Below are 19,936 nucleotides of genomic sequence, written 5' to 3' on the forward strand. Positions count from 1 at the left end.
GCCTCGGTCTTAGCCAGCTCTTCTTTGGTTTTCTCAAATTCTTCCTTCATGTTGGCCATCTCCTTCTCTGTCTCTGCACTCTTGAGGAGGGGTTTGATCTTGAAATACAGCTTCATCCAGGGCCAGTGCTTCACATTCATGAAGGCACGGATATTGTACTGGATGCAGAAGATGGACTCTCTGTCATAGGAACAGAAATGTCCAAATCAGATTATAATAAGAAGCAGAATTAAAACGCCTAAGATGATGAGTTAAGTAAAGAATTCTTATTAATACCTTCTTTCCACCATTTTCTGGTACTCCACTCTTGCCAAGAACCCTCTGCACATGGCCTGGGTTCGGGTAATCAGCTGTGCCAGCTTCTCATCTCGCATCTCCTCTAGGAGCCCCAGAAGACCAGCTTTGAAAAAGACCTATGTGTGGGAAGAATTTCAGATCAGAAAATTTACATGAAGTTCAAAGGAACAGGAATAGCATCAGGTAGGATTTACAGAATATTACCTTGGTGTGACCAAATTTATACTGGGTGTGGTCAACATCAATGGACGCCAGGAGCTTCTCGGAAGCCTTCTTGCTATCGATGAATTGTCCTTCAGGGATAGCACTTGCATTTAATACCTTGTATCTGTTTAAGCCAGACAAAAAAATGATATGGCTGCTGTCACAGACAGGAGATCTTCCTGTCTGGCTATAGAAACAACGTAGCCACTGGGTAATCTGAAATAAACAAGAAATCATATCTACCCCTTTATCTATCCTCTGTTTATTCAAAGGACTTCAGAGTTTTCTTATGTCAATATGGAGTTTAAGTGAGTTTATCTTCTCTTCAATTTTAAGAGGAGGTATAAAGTATTCTTTCACTGAAAAATGTTTAAAAAGTAATAAAAACCTCTTAAAATAATTTACAGCAAAAATGTCTGACCTCTGTTTGAAGTCTGCATAAAGGATTCTGCTTGGGAAGCCTTTCCTACAGATGCGGATGCCTTCCAGCACACCATTACACCTCAGCTGGTGCAGGACAAGCTCATGCTCCATGGCACCTAAAAGAATGAATCCACATGCCATACTTCGTGGTCTATTGCAAACACGCTGGAGCTTGTCTGGATATCAGAAATGTCTTACCAGGAGTTTTAGTTTCATTGGGGATGATGCACCGCACAAAGTGGGGGTGAGTGCTCCTCAAGTTGGTCATCAGCTTATTCAAATTCTCCTGTGGAACCATGTGAGTTTATACTTTAAAAAATGTACTGTTTTCTACATTTATATTTATCGACATAATTATTGAGATCTATGACAGTGGTTTAATTCTAACGAATAGTATCCAGATGAAAATTTTCAAAGAGTTATCTCTGGAATTTCCACATTCCTAGTATGTCCCCCTATTTTCTGTTGGTGTGCATTAGAAACATAGTTTTCTACTTGCTGTTGAAGTGACTGTTCGCTGCTGTTGAATTTCCTAGTATATGTTTTAAATTCACTGTGACACTCTAAATATATGGAAATACTCTACCCATTCTCTTTTTGCCTGGATACATGGTCTGATTTTACTACTAATCAATGCCTTCCTCTAATTCTCCCACTTTTTTCTTTGTCTTTTCTTCTTCTTCTTTTTTTTTTCCTGAGATGGAGTCTTGCTATGTTGCCCAGGCTGGAGTACAGTGGTACAATCTTGGCTCACTGTAACCTCTGCCTCCCAGGTTCAAACAATTCTCCTGCCTCAGCCTCCTGAGTAGCTGGGATTACAGGCACATGCCACCACCCCCACCTAATTTTTGTATTTTTGGTAGAGACGGGGTTTCACCATGTTGGCCAGGCTGGTCTCGAACTCCCGACCTCAAGTGATCCACCCGCCTCGGCCTCCCAAAGTGCTGGGATTACAAGCATGAGCCATGGTGCCCAGTCACACCCACTTCTTTCTTTACCTGACTTTCACTTGTATCTGTGTGTCTATCAAATGCTTATTCCTTGCCATAGATACAGAGCTGTGTCCTCCTGCTTATTCCACAGAAAGTGGCCTTTATTAATGCCTATTCTGGGAATTGGTAGAAAACTGACAGCCATGTTACCAAGCGTGTAAAGTTTTCCATCTTTTGAAAATCCTGGTTTTTCTGAATATCTACAGCATCAGTTATTAGAGATGGAATCAGAAATAGGATTGCCACAACAAAAATAGACTTTTCTTTTTTTCCTTTTTTTCGTTGAGATGGAGTCTTGCTCTGTCGCCCAGGCTGGAGTACAGTGACATGATCTCAGCTCACCGCAACCTCTGCCTCCTGGGTTCAAGCGATTCTCATGCCTCAGCCTCCTGAGTAGCTGAGATTACAGGCGTGCACCACCATGCCTGGCTAATTTTTATATTTTTGGTAGAGACGGGGTTTCATCATGTTGGCCAGGCTAGTCTCGAACTCCTGGCCTCAAGTGATCTGCCTGCCTCGGCTTCTCAAATTGCTGGGATTACAGGCATGAGCAACTGTGCTTGGCCGTAATTTTTTTTAAGTGCTATTTATTATCACATCTGGTTTCTTATTTTCTTCTTTGGACTGGGGCTCCAATTCCCACCACTGTTCTATCTTTAGCTTTCAAAATCTACTCATTTCGGTTCTATACCAATGTATCTTTAAGCACCTAAATCACTTGGAGGCTCCCAAAGCCTCAAGCATGTCTCAGCTTTACTTAATCCTATCCCACTGAAGTCTTTTAAGTGTTAAATGACCTCATTCTCAGGCCCCAGAATCGAATTTTGCCGTCTGCTACTGACTTCTGCAATTCGCTTTCATCTCCCCTGACTCCTGTGTCTTCTGAATAGTGAGGTATCTCTTCCAAACTATCCCCAAGCTCCCTAAAACTCAGTTTTACCACTACCAGCTGAACTATCTCGTTGAGTCACATCAGTTCTAGCATCCTTGAAAGGTTAGTTTTTTCCCCCACACCATAGAGTATATTAATATCCTAAATCTAATTAGACAGAGAAAATGAAGTTTGTACCCTGAAGAGAGCAGACACGGTCTGGAAAGAAGAACCCTTCTTCTTACCACCTTTCTTTCCACCGCCAGCCTCTGAGGGGAAAAAGAAGGCAATCATAGGACAGCCTTTCTCTGGTTATGTTTTTTTTTTTTGACGAAGTTTCACTCTTGGTTGCCCAGGCTGGAGTGCAGTGGCATGATCTCGGCTCACTGCAACCTCCACCTCCCAGGTTCAAGCGATTCTCCTGCCTCAGCCTCCTGAGTAGCTGGGATTATAGGCACCTGCCACCACGCCCGGCTTATTTTTGTATTTTTAGTAGAGACGGGGTTTTGCTATGTTGACCGGGCTGGTCTTGAACTCCTGACCTCAGGTGATCTACCCACCTTGGCCTCCCAAAATGCTGCGGTTACAGGCACCGCGTCTGGCCTCTGGTTATGTTTTATACATTAGGTAAAAGATTAATTATATTGATAATTACCTGCTTCCGCTGCCGTTGCCCCAGCAAAGAGAAGAGCCAGAGTCTTCATTGCAGACTTCTGGTACAGCCCCACCACAGTCTCATTCAGGGGGTCCTTGTTCTTGTCCAGCCAGCCGGCGATGTTGTAGTCCACGGTGCCAGCATAGTGAATCAAAGAGAAGTGGGCCTCAGGCTTGCCTTTGGCAGGCTTGGGCTTCTGGAAGTTATTGGATTTTCCAAGATGTTGTTCATACAGCTTGTTCTTGAAGGAGGTGTCTGTTGCCTTGGGGAACATGCACTCCTCTTCCAGGATGGAGAAGATGCCCATAGGCTGGAAGAATGAAAAGAAATAAATGCCACTTGAATTCTGTCTGCTTATAGAAATAACATGTAACATTAATAATTATCCCATCTGAGTAAATTCACCCTTTAATTCTACAGAGTTAACGAAAACTCGTTCCTTTGATCAGAAGTCATTAACTTAACAAATATTTATTGGGTGCTGATCAGGAGCCACGTGCTGTGTCAGGCTCTGGGATATGACAGAGTAAGACAGATGAGGGCTGTGCTCCTGTGGAGTTTGTGTCTTTACCCCAAAGACCTGAGAGCAGTATTTCTCCAAGTGTGACTTGCAAATTAGCTGCATCAGAATCACTTGCTCAAAATGAGGATTCCGATGTTTCATCCTACACTTACCAGAAAATATTTCTAGGGGTGAGACAAGGGAAACCTGCAGTTGTACCAAGTATTCTTGGGGAGTCTTTCGCACACTGGATTTTAAAAGCCCCTGCTTTAACGTACAGTAGTAGAAATTCATACTTCAAATGCAGTAATAATGACTTTAGGATGACAAAAAACAGTAAGTAAAAAATATTCTAGTCAGTGCACTTTTTGTAAGGAAAGATGACTTTAAATGTAATACTTTGTGTTGCAAACTGTGGGTAAGTGTTGTGTTCTGGACTCTACAGAAAATATTTAATCTCCTTTTACCAGAATATCTACTTCAGAGTTGGCAAAATAAGGAATTCTCCTCATGTTTTTCACAAGTAGAAATATTTAGCCATTGCCTATATCAAGATTTTATGATTTTCTTTTAAATACTATACAGCAGTATGATCTGTGGTCTGCAAAAAGCAAGCCAACCTTCTCGATGAGCTCGATGCAGGCAGCCAGGTCCATCCCGAAGTCAATGAACGTCCACTCAATGCCTTCCTTCTTGTACTCCTCCTGCTCCAGCACGAACATGTGGTGGTTGAAAAACTGTTGCAGTTTCTCGTTGGTGAAGTTGATGCACAGCTGCTCCAGGCTGTTGAACTAAATGAGTTGAAAATACAAATTAGCATTCAATTTATAATGAAATCTTCTCTTTGAAAGGGGTGTTTTTTTAGTTAGCCAAATTGCCCTCTTAGGATGGTATCGTTTTGTCCTACCTATACCTACGCAATGAAGTTTTTGCTGCTGTTAGCATACTTGTTAAAATTGTCTCTTTAACACCTGTCAACAAGCTCTGAATGATGCTTTCCTATGCAATAAAAAAAGTTGTTTGGAGCTGGAGGCCATTATTCTTAGCAAACTAATGCAGGAACAGAAAACCAAATACTGTATGTTCTCACATGTAAGTGGGAGCTAAATGATGAGAACACATGGACACATAGAGGGAAACAGCACACACTGGGGCTTATTGGAGGGTGGAGAGCGGGAGGAGGGAGGGATCAGAAAAAATAACTCATGGGTACTAGGCTTAATACGTGGGCGACACAGCTTACCTATGTCACAAACCTGCACATGGACCCCTGAACTTAAAAGTTTTTTTAAAAACTCGTTTGGTTTTTATGGTATTTGTTTTTGTTAGAGGTTTCTTAATGATTATGATTATGTTGTAAGCTAGCTAAGTTTGCTAGATCTGAGCTATTATGGTCTGTATGTTGTCCTTAATAATAAAAATTCAACAGCTAATATTTGGTGAACATTTACTCTACAGTAGACACTATGCTAAGTGCCTTGTATAAGTTACTGCATTGAATCCTCACAGCTACCTTTGTAAGTGGTATCATTTGCTCATTTCATGGGTGAGGAAACACTATTAGGGAGGCTAAGTAACTTGTGTAAGACCATGGTAGTAAGGGTCATGGCAGGAACCCCAACATTTTGATGCCAGAGCCAGTGTTTGTAACTACTCCTAGAACTTGAGTAGACCTGCCCTGCTTTATTATTTGGGACACCTACATAGAAACACAATTGAGGATGCCCTTGTTTAAGGGCACTATCACCATACACAAAAGTCAAAGGAGTTCTATGAGGGGGATGAATCTGGCAAGCATATGCGAAGTGCAAGAAGCCAGTCACAAAGAACACATATTATCCGATTCCATTATAAGACATGTCCAGAATAGCCAAATCCAGAGACAGAAAGTAGATTAGGGGTTTCTGTGGCCTAGGGGGAGGACAAAATAGAATTTCCTGTTGGGATGATGAAAATGTTCTGAAATTGTTATGATGATAGCACGTACCTGTGAATATACTAAAAACCATTGAATTTTATACTTTAAATAGGTGAATTGTATGATATGTTAATTATATCTCGATAAAGCTGTTACTTCAAAAAAAAAAAAAAAAGCTCAAAATGATTCCAAGTACCCTGTCTTTAGTTTTCTTATTTTGAAAAGTGTGGATTGCTTTTTCTGTTCCTGCTTAATGACAGATTATTCCTTTCTTTCCACGTTGGCTTGGGGCCTCCCAAAGCGGGATTACAAGTACCACCGACCCGCCTTTACATTCCTTTCTATACTCAATACCTGGTTTTGCAGAGGTTATCCCATACGGCAAACAGAATCTTGAAGTCTTTCTTTTAAAGACTTTGTCTTCTCCACCGCCATCTTTGATCCTATTGTTGCCCTCAGTATCTTACCGTTTACTGAGTGCTGCCTGCATGCTTGGGGACTGTGTTAAGGGCTGAAAATTCAGAAATCTTGAAACTAGCAGACAGATCTCAGAAGTGAGTCTGTGATCTGGAATGCTAAATGCTTTACCTACAGGTCCTAGTTGAATTTGCCCAATGATCAATCAGGTACCATTCCCATTATTACACAGCTAGTAATTGGCAGAGCAGGAGTTTGAATCCAGGTCTGTCTCATTCCAAAGTTCATTTCCTTTCATGGTCTTTTGGTGCTCTTTCATGTGTCAGTTAAGTTTATAGTGCAGCTATTTTTCATAGACCCTTTCCATAAGTGACTACAGTCATGCTCTATGGCCACAGCAACAAGCTTGCTTGTTGGAAGCTTTTTTGGTACAAGTTTTCTGCTAACTCACATCAAAGATCTCAAAGCCAGCAATGTCCAAGACCCCAATGAAGTACTGCCTGGGCTGCTTGGTGTCCAGCTGCTGGTTGATGCGGGTGACCATCCACAGGAACATCTTCTCGTAGACAGCTTTGGCCAGAGCACCCACTGCATTGTACACCTTCACAGATAAAGTTTGTTGGTGTTATTAAAGACATGTCATGAAGGCCTGGGATGTGTGTGATTCATTGAGGTCATGCACTTACCTGCTGCACAGTTTGACCTTTGGTGACAAACTCATTGCCGACCTTGACCCTAGGGTAGCAGAGGGCTTTGAGCAGATCTGCAGAGTTCAGATTTTGGAGATAGGCTGCTTTGTCAGCAACTGCAGAAACATAATTCAGATACCCAGTATGACTTACTCTGGGACCCACAGTTCAAAGGGGTGTAGTATTAAGTAAATAACTTTGTAGAAAGTCTGTGTGTGGGTACATCTGAGTATATCCATCAGGAGCTCAGCTGTAAAGAAGACTTGAGTTTTGGAATGGACATTTTTGCCTTTATTTTCTCATTAAACCCAGATGGAGATTCATTTGGTACCTTCAGTGCCATCTGGCTCAGCTTGCTCCTCACGCTGCTTTTGCTTGAATTTCATGTTCCCATAATGCATCACAGCCCCTGTGAGCTTATAGATGGACACTCTTTCATCTGAAGTGAAGCCCAGAATTTCAATGGCACTCTACCAGGAGAGATGAGAAGACAAAGATTAGGGCACAAGAGAATTTATACTGTATCCTTTACACACATATAGACGGCTATTATTGCCATTCCCATGCATAATGGATTTTAAATTAAAATTCATGTATAACTTACATCTGTAGCCATCAACTCTTCTTGGTCATCAATGCTGGGCACTGTGATCTCCCCTTGACTGACGAAGGCATAGTCATATGGGTTGGTGGTGATCAGGAGCATTTCTGGGTCACAGAATTCAGGGCATATGTTTTACATTAGAAGATAGTACAGTGACAATCTTCTAGCTATGAATTTATTTCTTACCAATTAGATCTGGCTTCTTGTTAGACATGATCTGGTAAAAAATATGATAACTTCTTTCAGCCTTTAGCTGGAAAGTAACTCTAGACTTCTCCAGAAGATCTGCAACGGATAGTAGACATCAGATTATGGGGAAAAATTACACAATGTCCTGGAGTGATTTGGGGACTTGGGATCATTAGCTAAATCTCACTGGCATCTTGAGATTTCAACTGAATGTTCCTGTGAAGTACCACATATTATGTCTCTACAAACACTATTGCAGTTCCTCCTGCCTCCTGGGAAAAAAAGTGAAATATGCTTGGCTCAAGATATTCACTTCTCATACAGAAGATCCTTGACATTTGGAATATAATTGAGTCCCGAGACTCCCTCTGCAGGGTCCTGTCGCCATATAATAGAGGGATTACTAAAAGCAACAGTATTAAAGCTCAGACTAGGAATAAGTCACATGTCCTCAATCCCTGGATAACTTGTTTACTTCTAGTGTTAGTTTTTTTCTTTAAAAAAAATTGAAATCATTCTGAGGCTGGAATACTTTGGACATACCCAGCAGTTCCTGGCAGTTCCCACAGAAGCATTACCTCATGACTGGAGTGGGTAAAGCATACTGTGGGCTATGGATAAGCCTGACATTAACCACAAACATGTTTGGCAGCAGACTGGTGCTTTACAAGCTCCATGTTCAGCAGGAGCTGCAAAGTGTTCCTCCAAACCAATATTTGTCATTCTTGGATTCTATTTAGGAGGTCCTGTTACTCACATGTTTCAATATCAGCAGAAGCCAGTTTCCCTGTCGTACCGAAGTGGATCCTGATGAATTTACCCTTGTAAGTAAAAAGGATGATGTTATACCCAAAGCTTGAAGTACGCAGTAGCAATGCCATTGAAATAATTCAGACATGCGTTCTCTGGCATCTAAAGGCAGAGAATACCCTTTGGCAACCAAGAGACTTACAAAGCGAGAGGAGTTGTCATTCCTCACGGTCTTGGCGTTGCCAAAGGCCTCCAGTAGGGGGTTGGCACTGATGATTTGATCTTCCAGAGTCCCCTGCAAAGGCAAGAGCAGTCGTTGCATCTGGGGCTTGGGAATTTCCTACCTGAGAGTCCCGACAGAGCCTGGATTCTGACTGTGACAATCAGACTCACCTGCATTTTGCCAGAAGTAACTTCTTCCTTCTTCTTATCCCCAGTAACTGCAATTGTTGCAAAGTACTGGATGACACGCTTGGTGTTCACAGTCTTCCCTGCACCAGATTCTCCACTGTCAAAGACCAAACACATGAGAAATTAAGCACTGTGACAAATAAAACTACAACTACCTCATGCCTTTGTCCTTATATCTCTATTAGAGAGCATCTTTCTTTTCAGCCTACATATAGCTCATATTATTTCTTTTGCTTTGCACTGACAAGAAGTAGAAAAAATCAGTCATTATTCATTTAACACGTATTTCTTGAGTGTTTATAATGTGTCAGCTTTTTTTCTGGGTGCTGAGGCCTGGGCTTGAGGGGTCTGAAAAGCAGCTACTCAGCACCTCTGTAGTGAATGGACCAATTAGTAGGAAACTCTATGAAACGTGCATGTGTTTTTCCATTTCCTCGGACTAGAGACATGGCTCAAGTTTGGTCTTTGAAGGAACGGACATTCTCTAAGTGGGCCTTAAAAATGAACTGCTAGTAATATTTCCAAACTGCTGTACCTTTTGAAGGCTGTATGCTGCTCATTGCACTGTACTGGTTCCAGCCAAGCTCATTTTATACTTTCTACACACTGAAAAGTTCTGTGGAACTTTCAAGACCAGCAAATGAGGTGATTTAGAACATTATTATTTTACATTCTAATGCAATGTAAACCTTATAATAAAGCTAAACCAATATCTAGTTCCAGGTTGATCATTCAGTGCTTTAGTAGGGAACATTAACTAATTTTTTTTTTTTGGTTTGTCATTTTTCCAGCAAGAACAAACTGCCAATAAATCTCAGAATAGGAATACATACGTGATCAAGATAGACTGATTCTCCCGATCTAGAAGAAAAACAGTGGAAAATCAGCATATGTATCAGTTATACAAACAAAACTTTCTATAGGGAAACAGGGCATTTGAGTATAAGTATCATGTGTTCAGTGGGGTTTTTCAATATTTTATGGTAAAGTTATGGGTGTGTCCTGTTGGTTTAATATAAAGAGCAGTATTCTCCAAAGCTAGATACATTCCGTAGTTGTCATCTGTAGATTTCAATGGCATGCTGTCTGCTAATTAATGCATATAGCTCAAAAATGCATAATATGCTAAAGGCTTGGACTGTCATTTAATAGATTGAAATAGTGTTAATCAAGCCATGACTGAGATTTTGTTTCTAAATGTGTCAGTTGACTTCACAAAGAGGAAAAATTTAGTATCTTATGGCCACAGACTAACTTCAATATAGCTTCGATCAGCCCTCCCAAAAGTGTACCATTGTGTTAAAGAAAGATGAGGTAAGAGAGGATGCCTCAATCAAAATAAAATCTTTCTAAGGGGGGAAAACAATTTCTGTTTATATGTGTGTAGCCCCAAAACATCATCTTCATTCAAACAGAGGATATCATCTCTGAGATGTACTCTGATAACTTTAAAGAGATGACAGTACTTGTAAAAGTATCTAATTTATAATTAACAAGAAACTGAGGCACCAGAAGGATTGAACTCCTATTTTTCATTTCTATTCAGATAATATATGATTTATATGATTCAGTTGTTACTTAATCTTGGCTCTTATTACTTAAATATATAAAATAAATTGTGTGTTTCCAAGCAAGGAGACCATAAACAAATTAAACTTAATGGGATGGAGTAATAGCATGGCCTAGTAAAGTCAAGGAGGTGTAATCAGGAGAGCTGAGTTTTAATACGAGCTTTGACAGTATATACTTCTCTGTGCTTTAGTCACCTCTGCTGAACAATCAGGTGCGTGAATTGGGTTTTTTTCTAAAGGCCTTTTATTAGTTCTAACATTTTGTGATTATGGATGGTAAAATAATTCATATGAAAACCAGCTGAGCCACTCACCAGTCAGCATGAACTGATAGGCATTGTCAGAGATGGAGAAGATGTGGGGTGGGGCCTCCTGGCGCTTTTTGCCTCGGTAGGCTGTCACCACCTCTGCATTATACACTGGCAACCACTTGTAGGGGTTGACGGTGACACAGAACAGGCCTGAGTAGGTCTGCACCCAAAAAAAAGGGAGGAACAGAATTGTTTGATGGGGACCTTAATCATCTACTACTTTTCAAAAACTATTAACTACTCTCATGAGTACAAGACCGTGAGAAAGAACTCACATAGATCATCCAGGCTGCGTAGCGCTCTTTGAGGTTGTACAGCACAGCAGGCTCGTGTAGATGAGTCATCATGGCCATGTCCTCGATCTTGTCATATTTGGGAGGGTTCATGGGGAAGACTTGGTCATCTTTCACCGTTACGGTCTGTCCAGTCAAACAAGAGAGGCCAGATCAAAAAATAAGTGCTAACTTAACCCAAAATGAGGCAGAGTCTAATCAGCTCCAGGTGTTTTTACTCACAGCTCCAGCTTCCGTCTTAGCTGTCACCTTCCCCCCTTCCCTGCTCTGCACTGTTGCTTTCACAAAGGACTCCTTAGGGTCCACCACAAAGACTGATGTCTTGGCATCAAAAGGCTTGTTCTGAGCTTCAATTCGCTCCTTTTCAGACTTTCGGAGGAAAGGAGCAGCCTCCCCAAAAATGGCCATCTCAGAGTCGGAACTCATGGCTGCAGATTATTGATGGCAGCCCAGTTAAGGACCCTGGCTGGGAGAGGAAGAAAAGAAATTGTAGAAATTAAGAAACCGGACCATTAGATTCACATTTAAAACTTTTAAAAAAAATTTACTGACCAATTGAGTGCTTAGCGTTGCACTGGGTATGACCACCTCCCTGGCTTGGTTGAGGATAAAATGTCAGTCTCCTTGTTCTGTGCCAGTGCTGACAGATACTTAATCATGCATTTGGAAAGACACTGTTGTTTCTGGCTCACCTATTGCAGTCTCTTAGCTGCTTTCTCTGTTTCATTTGTTATGTATATTAATCTTTATAAGCTGTCTATCATTGGCTTATGGAGAACATAAAGCTATAATGGTGGCAGGATAGTCTCCAGTTCTTTCACTTTAGTTTTTATCTTCCCAACTGGATTATAAGCACCTTGCAGGCAGGGAGCACTCTTCTTTTTATGGTATCCTTCACACCTCTTAGAACAAATGCTGGACATGGAGAAAGGCTCAAAGCTGGCTTGGTGAATTAAAAGAACAATAGGAATATGTTGCTATAATTTTAGGAACTATTCTGTACATGACGGAAATATTTTCATTATAAACTTGGGAGTTACGAAGACTTCCTAATATACAGGAAAGCAGAAATGTGTGGATCTTTGTTTTGCATTGTTAAAAAATATTCTATTATCCATCAATTTCTGTTGTCTCTGTATAATAATTTTGACAAACTCAACATCTTCACTGATCTTTAGCATTGCTCAAATATTTATTATAAAACATTATTACCTATGTTTTCTTGCTTTATTATTAACATTTTTATAACAATTTCACAAAACTTGTTCTTTTCAGGATCCCCATCTTGCCACATTAACTAGCATTCATTAATGCTGTCAATAATCTTCATGTATATTCTACTTTATAATAATAAAGATACCTTTTCCAGGGAAGCTCATTTGGATACATTTCTCCCATTGGAACTATATTGACTCAGATAACGTAATTAAAATGCTTCATCTTGCTGAATATGCTGACAAACATGTTTCGCATTGTGTGTGTGTGTGTATATATACATATGTGTGTGTGTGTATATATTCGTTAATTTTTATTTTACAGATTGTGAAACAACATGCAGATTTAAGCAATTTTTCCAAGGCAAAGATTCAGACCATTCTATTTATCCAATTAGACATCATCTCTCATAGGTTTTTATATTTATAGTGCTGAGGAAAAGCCATAGTATAGAAAATTTAAATTTTCTCTATAATTGAGTAACACTTTGAAATGTTACATTGCATATTGTAATGCAGTCATTTAAAAGATAAACTACAATGCTGGAAATAGTGAATGAAATTCACTATTGTGAATAAAATTCCCAAAGACTCTGAGAAAGTATTTTCATATATTGCAAGGTATATGAGTTAAGAAGAACCAGTTTCTAAAGTCATTCTCCATTTTTTAAGAGAAGTGCGATCAACCATGAAATGGAAATGATTTTTTTTTTATCACTCCCCTCACCCCGCCCCCACCACTGTCCAAACCACTGCAGAAGATTCCTTGCACTCTGTGAGGAATGAGAAAAAAAAAAATCAGAATCTTACCGTAGAGATGAGACCTTAAAGTGGATCAGAACTGTAAGAAAAAGAGCAAACCTCTTCTGATTAAATTATAACAGTTCCCAATTATAGAATCATTCTTAACTGAGAGCCAGGAAATGACTGGGAAGACTACAACATCTAATTAAAATTGCTACGGAGTAAGCTGGTGCTTCACTGGCAGGACTGCCAGGGACAATGGGAGCCAGGATGTGTGGCATGCACGCGGGCAGCCAGACATCCCTTACCGTCCTCCAGACAGAGCCCTGTCCTCACACACACTTACCTTGAAGCTTTATGAGGAGAGACAAGTCATACTCATTCCAAGGGTACTTTTATAGGCTCAAATATGGAAAACACGTAACCTCCTCCTCTTTCTTAAAACATATTTGGCAAAACATGTTTTTGGCATTGAAGGTCTCCAAGCCGAATTCCCCTCATATTAAAGATGTTTGGATATAATTAGAAATATTTCCTCTCATATTGGGTTAAGTATATGAATCAATCTCCTATAAATAATTTGAGTCGTTGGCAATCTTAAAGTTGTTGGCCTTTGGAATGTAAGGTGTTGTTTCAAAGACAGCTAAGTTCTGGAATCCCTGGACTTTGTTGCCTACTGCTCTTCTGTTTCACAGAGTCGCCTGTGTGAAGTCTTTTCAACTGCCTGTGCAGTTACAGATAGTATACTCGGGAGGAAAGCTTCTGCTCTTTAGCAGAGGGTTATAAAAACATTGTTGCTTTCTCTCAAAAAGATTTCCTTTTTTTTTTTTTTTTGCAATTTATTGTGCTTTTTCAAGGTTGCTTGGAAATTTAATTTTGAAACTTGCTTCATGAAGAGCAGCCAAAGATAGCTTCTTTTGTTTCCTTCAATCAGTCGCCTCTTATTCATTGTCAAATCATTCCACCGGCACTTCAGACTTGCTCCGAAATTGCATTGCCTTGCCAAACAGAGATGTCCTGCTTCTCTCTTTTTTTTTGGTGCCCAAGTTGCTTGTGAAATCTTGTTTCCTCTGTGAAACTCAACATAAGAAAATATTGGAAACAGGGCATTTCTCTGTCTAAATATGCAGCATCGATGATTTTTCCTCTATCAGCTGTCCGTGGGATATATTTAATATTTTGCTTACAAACAATACCTGAACATTATTTTCTATTTTAATCTTAATTTTTTAAAAAAGTTTATTTTACTGTCTTTGTGGCCTCGTGTCTCTCTCTGTCAGCATTGTCTGGCTAGGACTGGGACAACATTTGCTTAATATACCTGGTTTTGCACCCACATCTGTATTATTGTACTTATATCTCAATTGATTTAATGGCTATAGCTTGCCTTATGAAAGAAGATATCTGGATATACTAGTTGTAAAGGTCACATAGTTTTATTACCATAAGGAATCATCTAATTCATCTTCCTCGTTTTACTAATAAAGCAACTGAGATCCAAAAAATAGAAGAGAATCTCCACAAATCACACAGCAGTTTAGACTCTGGTCATCTGACTTGCGGTCCAGCGTACTCACTTGTGACACACTTCTACCTGGGGTAGATTAAAGTCATAAGGAAGGGTATTGCAGGGATATGCCTCTGAGAGGGCCTTTCCTAGCCATCTATTAGCCTGCTTTGTTACCACAGGTACCTAATTTTACTTTCTTACATATCTGTTTCTTTACTAGGCACCTGCAAAATGTGGGTAATGATTTTCAGGAAGACAGAACATTTTAATAATGCTCTCGATAGGATTTGATGGGAATCTTCAGACAACCTTTTGTCTTGCTCTGGATAAACTTTTCAATAAGTAGGAAGTAAGATATTGTTTTTGTTTATTACTGCCATATTATAAACCACTTAAGCAATTCCAGGTGATACAAGAACAAAGTGAAAGAGGGGCTTATGCAGTGAGAAGAGCAATTCCACACCCTTTCTAAGGCCAGTGCGACAGTGTGAATCCAACTTACCTGTTAAACTACCATGTCTAATTTACATCATTTTCACACAGTGCCGTTTAGACCAAGATACTCTTGCTTTCTATTTGATGGGAAGTTACCATTTAGCTCTTCCTTTATTCTGTCAAGGAAGGTTATATTTTTGGCTATGCATCTCAGCTGCATCCAGTTTTAAAAATCTTGATCCTCTAGATTTTGATCCTCTTGATCCTCTAGATCCTCTAGATCCCCTAGATCCTCTTGATCCTCTAGGAAAACATCTCTGAGTGGTCCAGATTGCTATGATATCTACTTTTTGTACCAAACTCATACCCATCATCATGTGTGTTGAATATACATTTGAATAACCTACTTTGAGATCATATTTTCTTGATACTTTTAGTCATTTATTTTGGCTCTTTATATAATTATATGGGAGACCATAAAGATTGGAAACGTAGGCTAATAGCTCATGGATACTACATTATAATATATAAAATAATATTCTCTATGTCTCCAGATTTGATAGACATCCTGTAGTTTTCATAGGGAGAAGAGTCATATTTAATTTAATTTTGAAACTTGCTTCATGAAGAACAAGGTCATGTCAAACCCATTACCCAGTGCACGTACTGTGGGCATGTGGTACATTGGAATTGATAATGTAAATATCCATGGGCTAATTAAGAATATTTTGTGTTTATATTCTTGATAACAGTTATTCAACAAAGAGAATTAATGATACAATTCAGTTTTGATACAATTCAGTTTGAATCCCCTATGTGAGAATATAGCTAGTACTATCCTGAAAAAGGTTCATGTTAGGGGAAGCAGGAGCATTCTAAGATTTTACTGTACTCAGATATCAGGAAAGGTTAGAAAGAAATAAAATGGACTTCCAGATTTCTGTTCATTAGAACAGTCTTTCTGGATAAGTGACATCTTTACAGCCTTAAAGTGTTGCTGTAGACCCCCAAAAAAGTCGCCAATTGAATGTGATTGTTTGACAACTCTGACTATTCAAACTTTGACATGGCTTCAGGAAAGAGAAAAGACAAGACCAGTCTAAGGATATTGTTTGCAAACTACCCTATGCTTTATTTCCTTTGCAACAGGGTAGAATACACAATAATTACAGAGAGAAATGACCAAAGATGTCACATTTTGTGCCTGTCTTCAGTCATTCCATGGCATCAGGACGTGATCACTCTTCACTTATGACTTTTGTGTGAACCTCCCGGCTCTTCACCCGCAGTTTGTTGACCTGGGACTCAGCAATGTCAGCCCGTTCCTCGGCCTCCTCCAGCTCATGCTGGAGCTTGCGGAATTTAGCTAGATTGGTGTTGGACTGTTCCTCCTGAGAATAAAAATGGAATTGTAAGGAACTCATACTTGCATCGTTCTAGACTCTAGACCTAATAGAAGAAAGGACTTGGCATCTATGGAGAAGTAACATCTAGGGCTTATCATTGAAATTAATTTTAAGATTTGTTTATTGGTGTCATATATATATATATATATGTATATACATATCTCACATTCCTATTTTGGCAACCAAAACACATAAAATATATGTACCACAAGTAGAATAAGAAGAAAAATATAAGCTCAGAGAGGAAGGCAAGAATATTAAAGTCCTAGTTGTTAATGCTTGCTGTAAGATGATGATTCTCCCTTGAGTTAGATTTTTTTATCATATTAAGAATGAATTAAGTTTTTAAAATTTGAAATAAAATTGGATTTTGTCATGAATCATTTTGGCACATTTCAAAATGGTTACTTTTTTCCTCCTGCATTGGATGTAATGATTCTATTGACAGATTACCTAATATTAGGTAACGTTTACATTGTAAGAATTAACCTTATTTAATCACTGGAAGACAATTTCTTTAATAAAGTGAGACTTTTACTACTTAGTAATTTATCTTTGCTGTAACTGTCTTTATGAGTAAAATTGCCTTTAGTTTTTCTCCCTCTGTCCTCTCTTGGGCAGGCTTTGGTATGAGGGTTATGTGAGCTTCTTAAAATGAACTGGACAGCTTTCCATCTTTTCCCGTGCTCTCGAACAGCCTACATAGCTGGGGGATTATCTGTTCCTTGAAATTTTGAAAGACCTATCTGGACTTGGGTCCATTTCCAGAAGTAATTCAGCCAACTTGGTAATTTATATTCTCCTAGAAAAATCATCAGTTTTTTTCAGGGTTTCAACTTTATTGATAGATGTGTTTTATATTAAAAAATAATCCTCTATGTATATAGCTTATTCCCTTTCTCATTTCTAATGTTGTTTGTATTTTCTCTCTTATTTTCCTTGATTAAACTAGTTATAATACATTTATTTTATTAATTCCCCAGAAGTTACAAATATTACTGAAGTTATCAAATAGAAAATAGTATACTCGAATTCATCAATTTCTACTTTTATTTTTAACAGTACTTCTTACTTCTACTGTGTTTTTTTTTGTTTTTTTTTTTTTCGAGACGGAGTCTCGCTCTGTCACCCAGGCTGGAGTGCAGTGGCACAATCTCGGCTCATTGCAAGCTCTGCCTCCCAGGCTCACACCATTCTCCTGCCTCAGCCTCTGAGTAGCTGGGATTACAGGCGCCCGCCACTATGCCCGGCTAATTTTTTGTATTTTTAGTAGAGACAGGGTTTCACCGTGGTCTTGATCTCCTGACCTCATGATCCACCCACCTCGGCCTCCCAAAGTGCTGGGATTACAAGTGTGAGCCACCGTGCCCGGCCACTTCTACTGTTTTATTATTATTTATAATTTCTTTATTGGACTGTCTGTTTGTTTATTTTTACTTTTGGCTCATAATGAAAGCATTTAAAGCAATGAATTAGCCTCCAAGCACAGCTTTGACTACATTCTGTAGGTTTGTAAAAGTAGCATCTTCCTTGTGATTTTACTTATAATTACTAATTATTTAGTAATTATGTTTTTATGTTTACTTTAAACCAAGAGTTATTTAAGAAAGTTAGTTTTTTTAATATTTAAGTACCCAATAATTTTTGCTTATATTTTGTCATCACTTTACAACTCTGTCATACTGTGGCCAGAGAATATGGCCTGTATTATTTCTGCTTTTAATTTTTTTCAGGTTTCTTGGTGGATTGAAAGTTTACTTTTAAAATGAAGCTACTGATATTACAAATGATATGCAATAATTATTGTACAAAAACAAATGTTAAATATGCATGCAGTAGTCTATAAAGCAAACAGCTTGTTTACTATAAGAGGTAGTAATTATTTATTAGCTTAATTTGAGGACTTCAGTCTTAAAAATACTTACAGCCTCCTCAGCTTGTCTCTTATAAGATTTCACTTTTGCCTGAAGTTTATCTACCAAATCTTGAAGCCTGAGAATATTCTTTCTATCTTCTTCTGTCTGAAAGATTATAAAAAGTCCAGGACCTTAATTACTAAAGCACATGACTATTGCATCATTGCATATGAGTATTTCACATAGACTTCGACCAGTGCTTAGCTGCTAAAAACTACTGGCCATACCTGGTAAGTGAGTTCCTTCACTCGCCTCTCATGTTTGCGCAGACCTTTGACAGCCTCAGCATTACGTTTTTGCTCACTCTCAACCTCTCCTTCCAGCTCCCGTACCTGCAAATAAGTAGGCTCTTAAGAACTTTGATCCAATAAGGCACTGAAAGCAGATGGAAATAGACAGATATTGGGAGACCCACCCTGGCCTCCAGTTTCTGGATCTGCTTCTTCCCACCCTTCAGGGCCAGCTGCTCAGCCTCATCCAGACGGAGCTGCAGGTCCTTCACGGTCTGCTCCATGTTCTTCTTCATCCGCTCAAGGTGGGCGCTGGTGTCCTGCTCCTTCTTCAGCTCCTCAGCCATCATGGCAGCCTAAATAGCAAATAAATCAAGAAAACCAAGAAAGTTATAGATGTCAGGAAATCTTACTGCTAAATCAGTGGACAAGTGTGCCTGCCACTCACATCAGTGATGGCCTTCTTGGCCTTTTCTTCTGCATTGCGGGCTTCCTGGAGAATGTCCTCCATCTCTCCTTGCATTTGGGAAATATCTGTCTCCAGCTTCTTCTTGGTGTTGATCAGGCTGGTGTTCTGTTTAAAAAGAATTTGTACATTTAAAAAATTGTGTTACCAAAGTATTTATTGGTAACCATTTCTTGAAAAAAATTCAGATAAAAATTTGCAAGTGAAAAATGCCTTTTAATATTAAAGAATTAAAGGATTGTGTTATGTAGTATGATAAAATAGAAATGTTATAGAATATTCAGCATCTTCAAGTGTATAGGTCACAAGCAGACCAAGTAGCTCTATAATTTTATAATTATCATTTACCAATAGACCATTCACAGGGATAAAAGTATAATGGACTTTCTCATAACATTCCATTTCTCCAGAATGAAATGTGAATATTGATAATGAGGGCCAATAAAGATATTAACACAATAGAATACGGGGCAGCCTTAGAATATTATACAAAGCAAATCAACAATAGTTTTTCAAAGCAAAACAGTGAAAGATTTCTCAATGATGCAGAATTACTATTCTGTATTATTTGAAAAGAAAATTTGATAGACATATTAGATCTAGCTGTCTTATGAAAACTTAGGCTTATCTATTCTGGGACATATAAAATTTACTAAGGAAAGTTCTTTGTGCTGAATCCCACCTGGGTGTGCAGGAGCTGAACACGCTCACTGGCATCCAGGAGCTCCTGTTCTGCGATTTTCCTACTCCTCTCTGTCTGTTCCAGAGTGGCCCGCAGCTCCTCAATCTCAGCCTGCAGCAGGTTGGCTCTGCGCTCCACCATAGCCAGCTGCTCCTTCAGGTCCTCCTGGCTCCGAAGAGCATCATCCAGGTGGATCTGGGTATCCTGTGAAACAAACCGTCATTGAGACACCATGT

General features: G+C 39.2%; 2 protein-coding genes across 2 annotated transcripts in view; both read right to left on the minus strand.

Annotated features, from left to right (window-relative positions):
- LOC116459449 (myosin-1-like) overlaps positions 1-11,523 on the minus strand; it is a 15,328-nt gene extending 3,805 nt beyond the window's left edge. Inside the window, exons 1-15 of the mRNA XM_032140041.2 lie at positions 11,320-11,523; positions 11,080-11,223; positions 10,808-10,964; positions 9,756-9,783; positions 8,905-9,019; positions 8,714-8,806; positions 8,519-8,582; positions 7,759-7,857; positions 7,573-7,676; positions 7,300-7,438; positions 6,966-7,084; positions 6,731-6,880; positions 4,565-4,735; positions 3,443-3,752; positions 2,986-3,056 (exon numbers count right to left, since the gene is read on the minus strand). Coding sequence (XP_031995932.1) covers positions 2,986-3,056; positions 3,443-3,752; positions 4,565-4,735; positions 6,731-6,880; positions 6,966-7,084; positions 7,300-7,438; positions 7,573-7,676; positions 7,759-7,857; positions 8,519-8,582; positions 8,714-8,806; positions 8,905-9,019; positions 9,756-9,783; positions 10,808-10,964; positions 11,080-11,223; positions 11,320-11,523 — 1,968 coding nt within the window. The remainder of the gene's footprint in view (positions 1-2,985; positions 3,057-3,442; positions 3,753-4,564; positions 4,736-6,730; positions 6,881-6,965; positions 7,085-7,299; positions 7,439-7,572; positions 7,677-7,758; positions 7,858-8,518; positions 8,583-8,713; positions 8,807-8,904; positions 9,020-9,755; positions 9,784-10,807; positions 10,965-11,079; positions 11,224-11,319) is intronic.
- LOC116458371 (uncharacterized) overlaps positions 1-19,936 on the minus strand; it is a 92,007-nt gene that overhangs the window by 54,929 nt on the left and 17,142 nt on the right. The window contains exons 21-46 of the mRNA XM_032137991.2: positions 19,701-19,904; positions 19,001-19,126; positions 18,738-18,908; positions 18,550-18,654; positions 18,332-18,427; positions 16,250-16,391; positions 11,320-11,525; positions 11,080-11,223; positions 10,808-10,964; positions 9,756-9,783; positions 8,905-9,019; positions 8,714-8,806; positions 8,519-8,582; positions 7,759-7,857; positions 7,573-7,676; positions 7,300-7,438; positions 6,966-7,084; positions 6,731-6,880; positions 4,565-4,735; positions 3,443-3,752; positions 2,986-3,056; positions 1,123-1,210; positions 923-1,040; positions 502-625; positions 277-413; positions 3-180 (exon numbers count right to left, since the gene is read on the minus strand). Coding sequence (XP_031993882.1) covers positions 3-180; positions 277-413; positions 502-625; positions 923-1,040; positions 1,123-1,210; positions 2,986-3,056; positions 3,443-3,752; positions 4,565-4,735; positions 6,731-6,880; positions 6,966-7,084; positions 7,300-7,438; positions 7,573-7,676; positions 7,759-7,857; positions 8,519-8,582; positions 8,714-8,806; positions 8,905-9,019; positions 9,756-9,783; positions 10,808-10,964; positions 11,080-11,223; positions 11,320-11,525; positions 16,250-16,391; positions 18,332-18,427; positions 18,550-18,654; positions 18,738-18,908; positions 19,001-19,126; positions 19,701-19,904 — 3,459 coding nt within the window. The remainder of the gene's footprint in view (positions 1-2; positions 181-276; positions 414-501; positions 626-922; positions 1,041-1,122; positions 1,211-2,985; positions 3,057-3,442; positions 3,753-4,564; positions 4,736-6,730; positions 6,881-6,965; positions 7,085-7,299; positions 7,439-7,572; positions 7,677-7,758; positions 7,858-8,518; positions 8,583-8,713; positions 8,807-8,904; positions 9,020-9,755; positions 9,784-10,807; positions 10,965-11,079; positions 11,224-11,319; positions 11,526-16,249; positions 16,392-18,331; positions 18,428-18,549; positions 18,655-18,737; positions 18,909-19,000; positions 19,127-19,700; positions 19,905-19,936) is intronic.

The sequence above is a fragment of the Hylobates moloch genome, unplaced genomic scaffold (assembly GCF_009828535.3).
Source record: "Hylobates moloch isolate HMO894 unplaced genomic scaffold, HMol_V3 SCAFFOLD_19, whole genome shotgun sequence".
Taxonomy (NCBI): Eukaryota; Metazoa; Chordata; class Mammalia; order Primates; family Hylobatidae; genus Hylobates; species Hylobates moloch.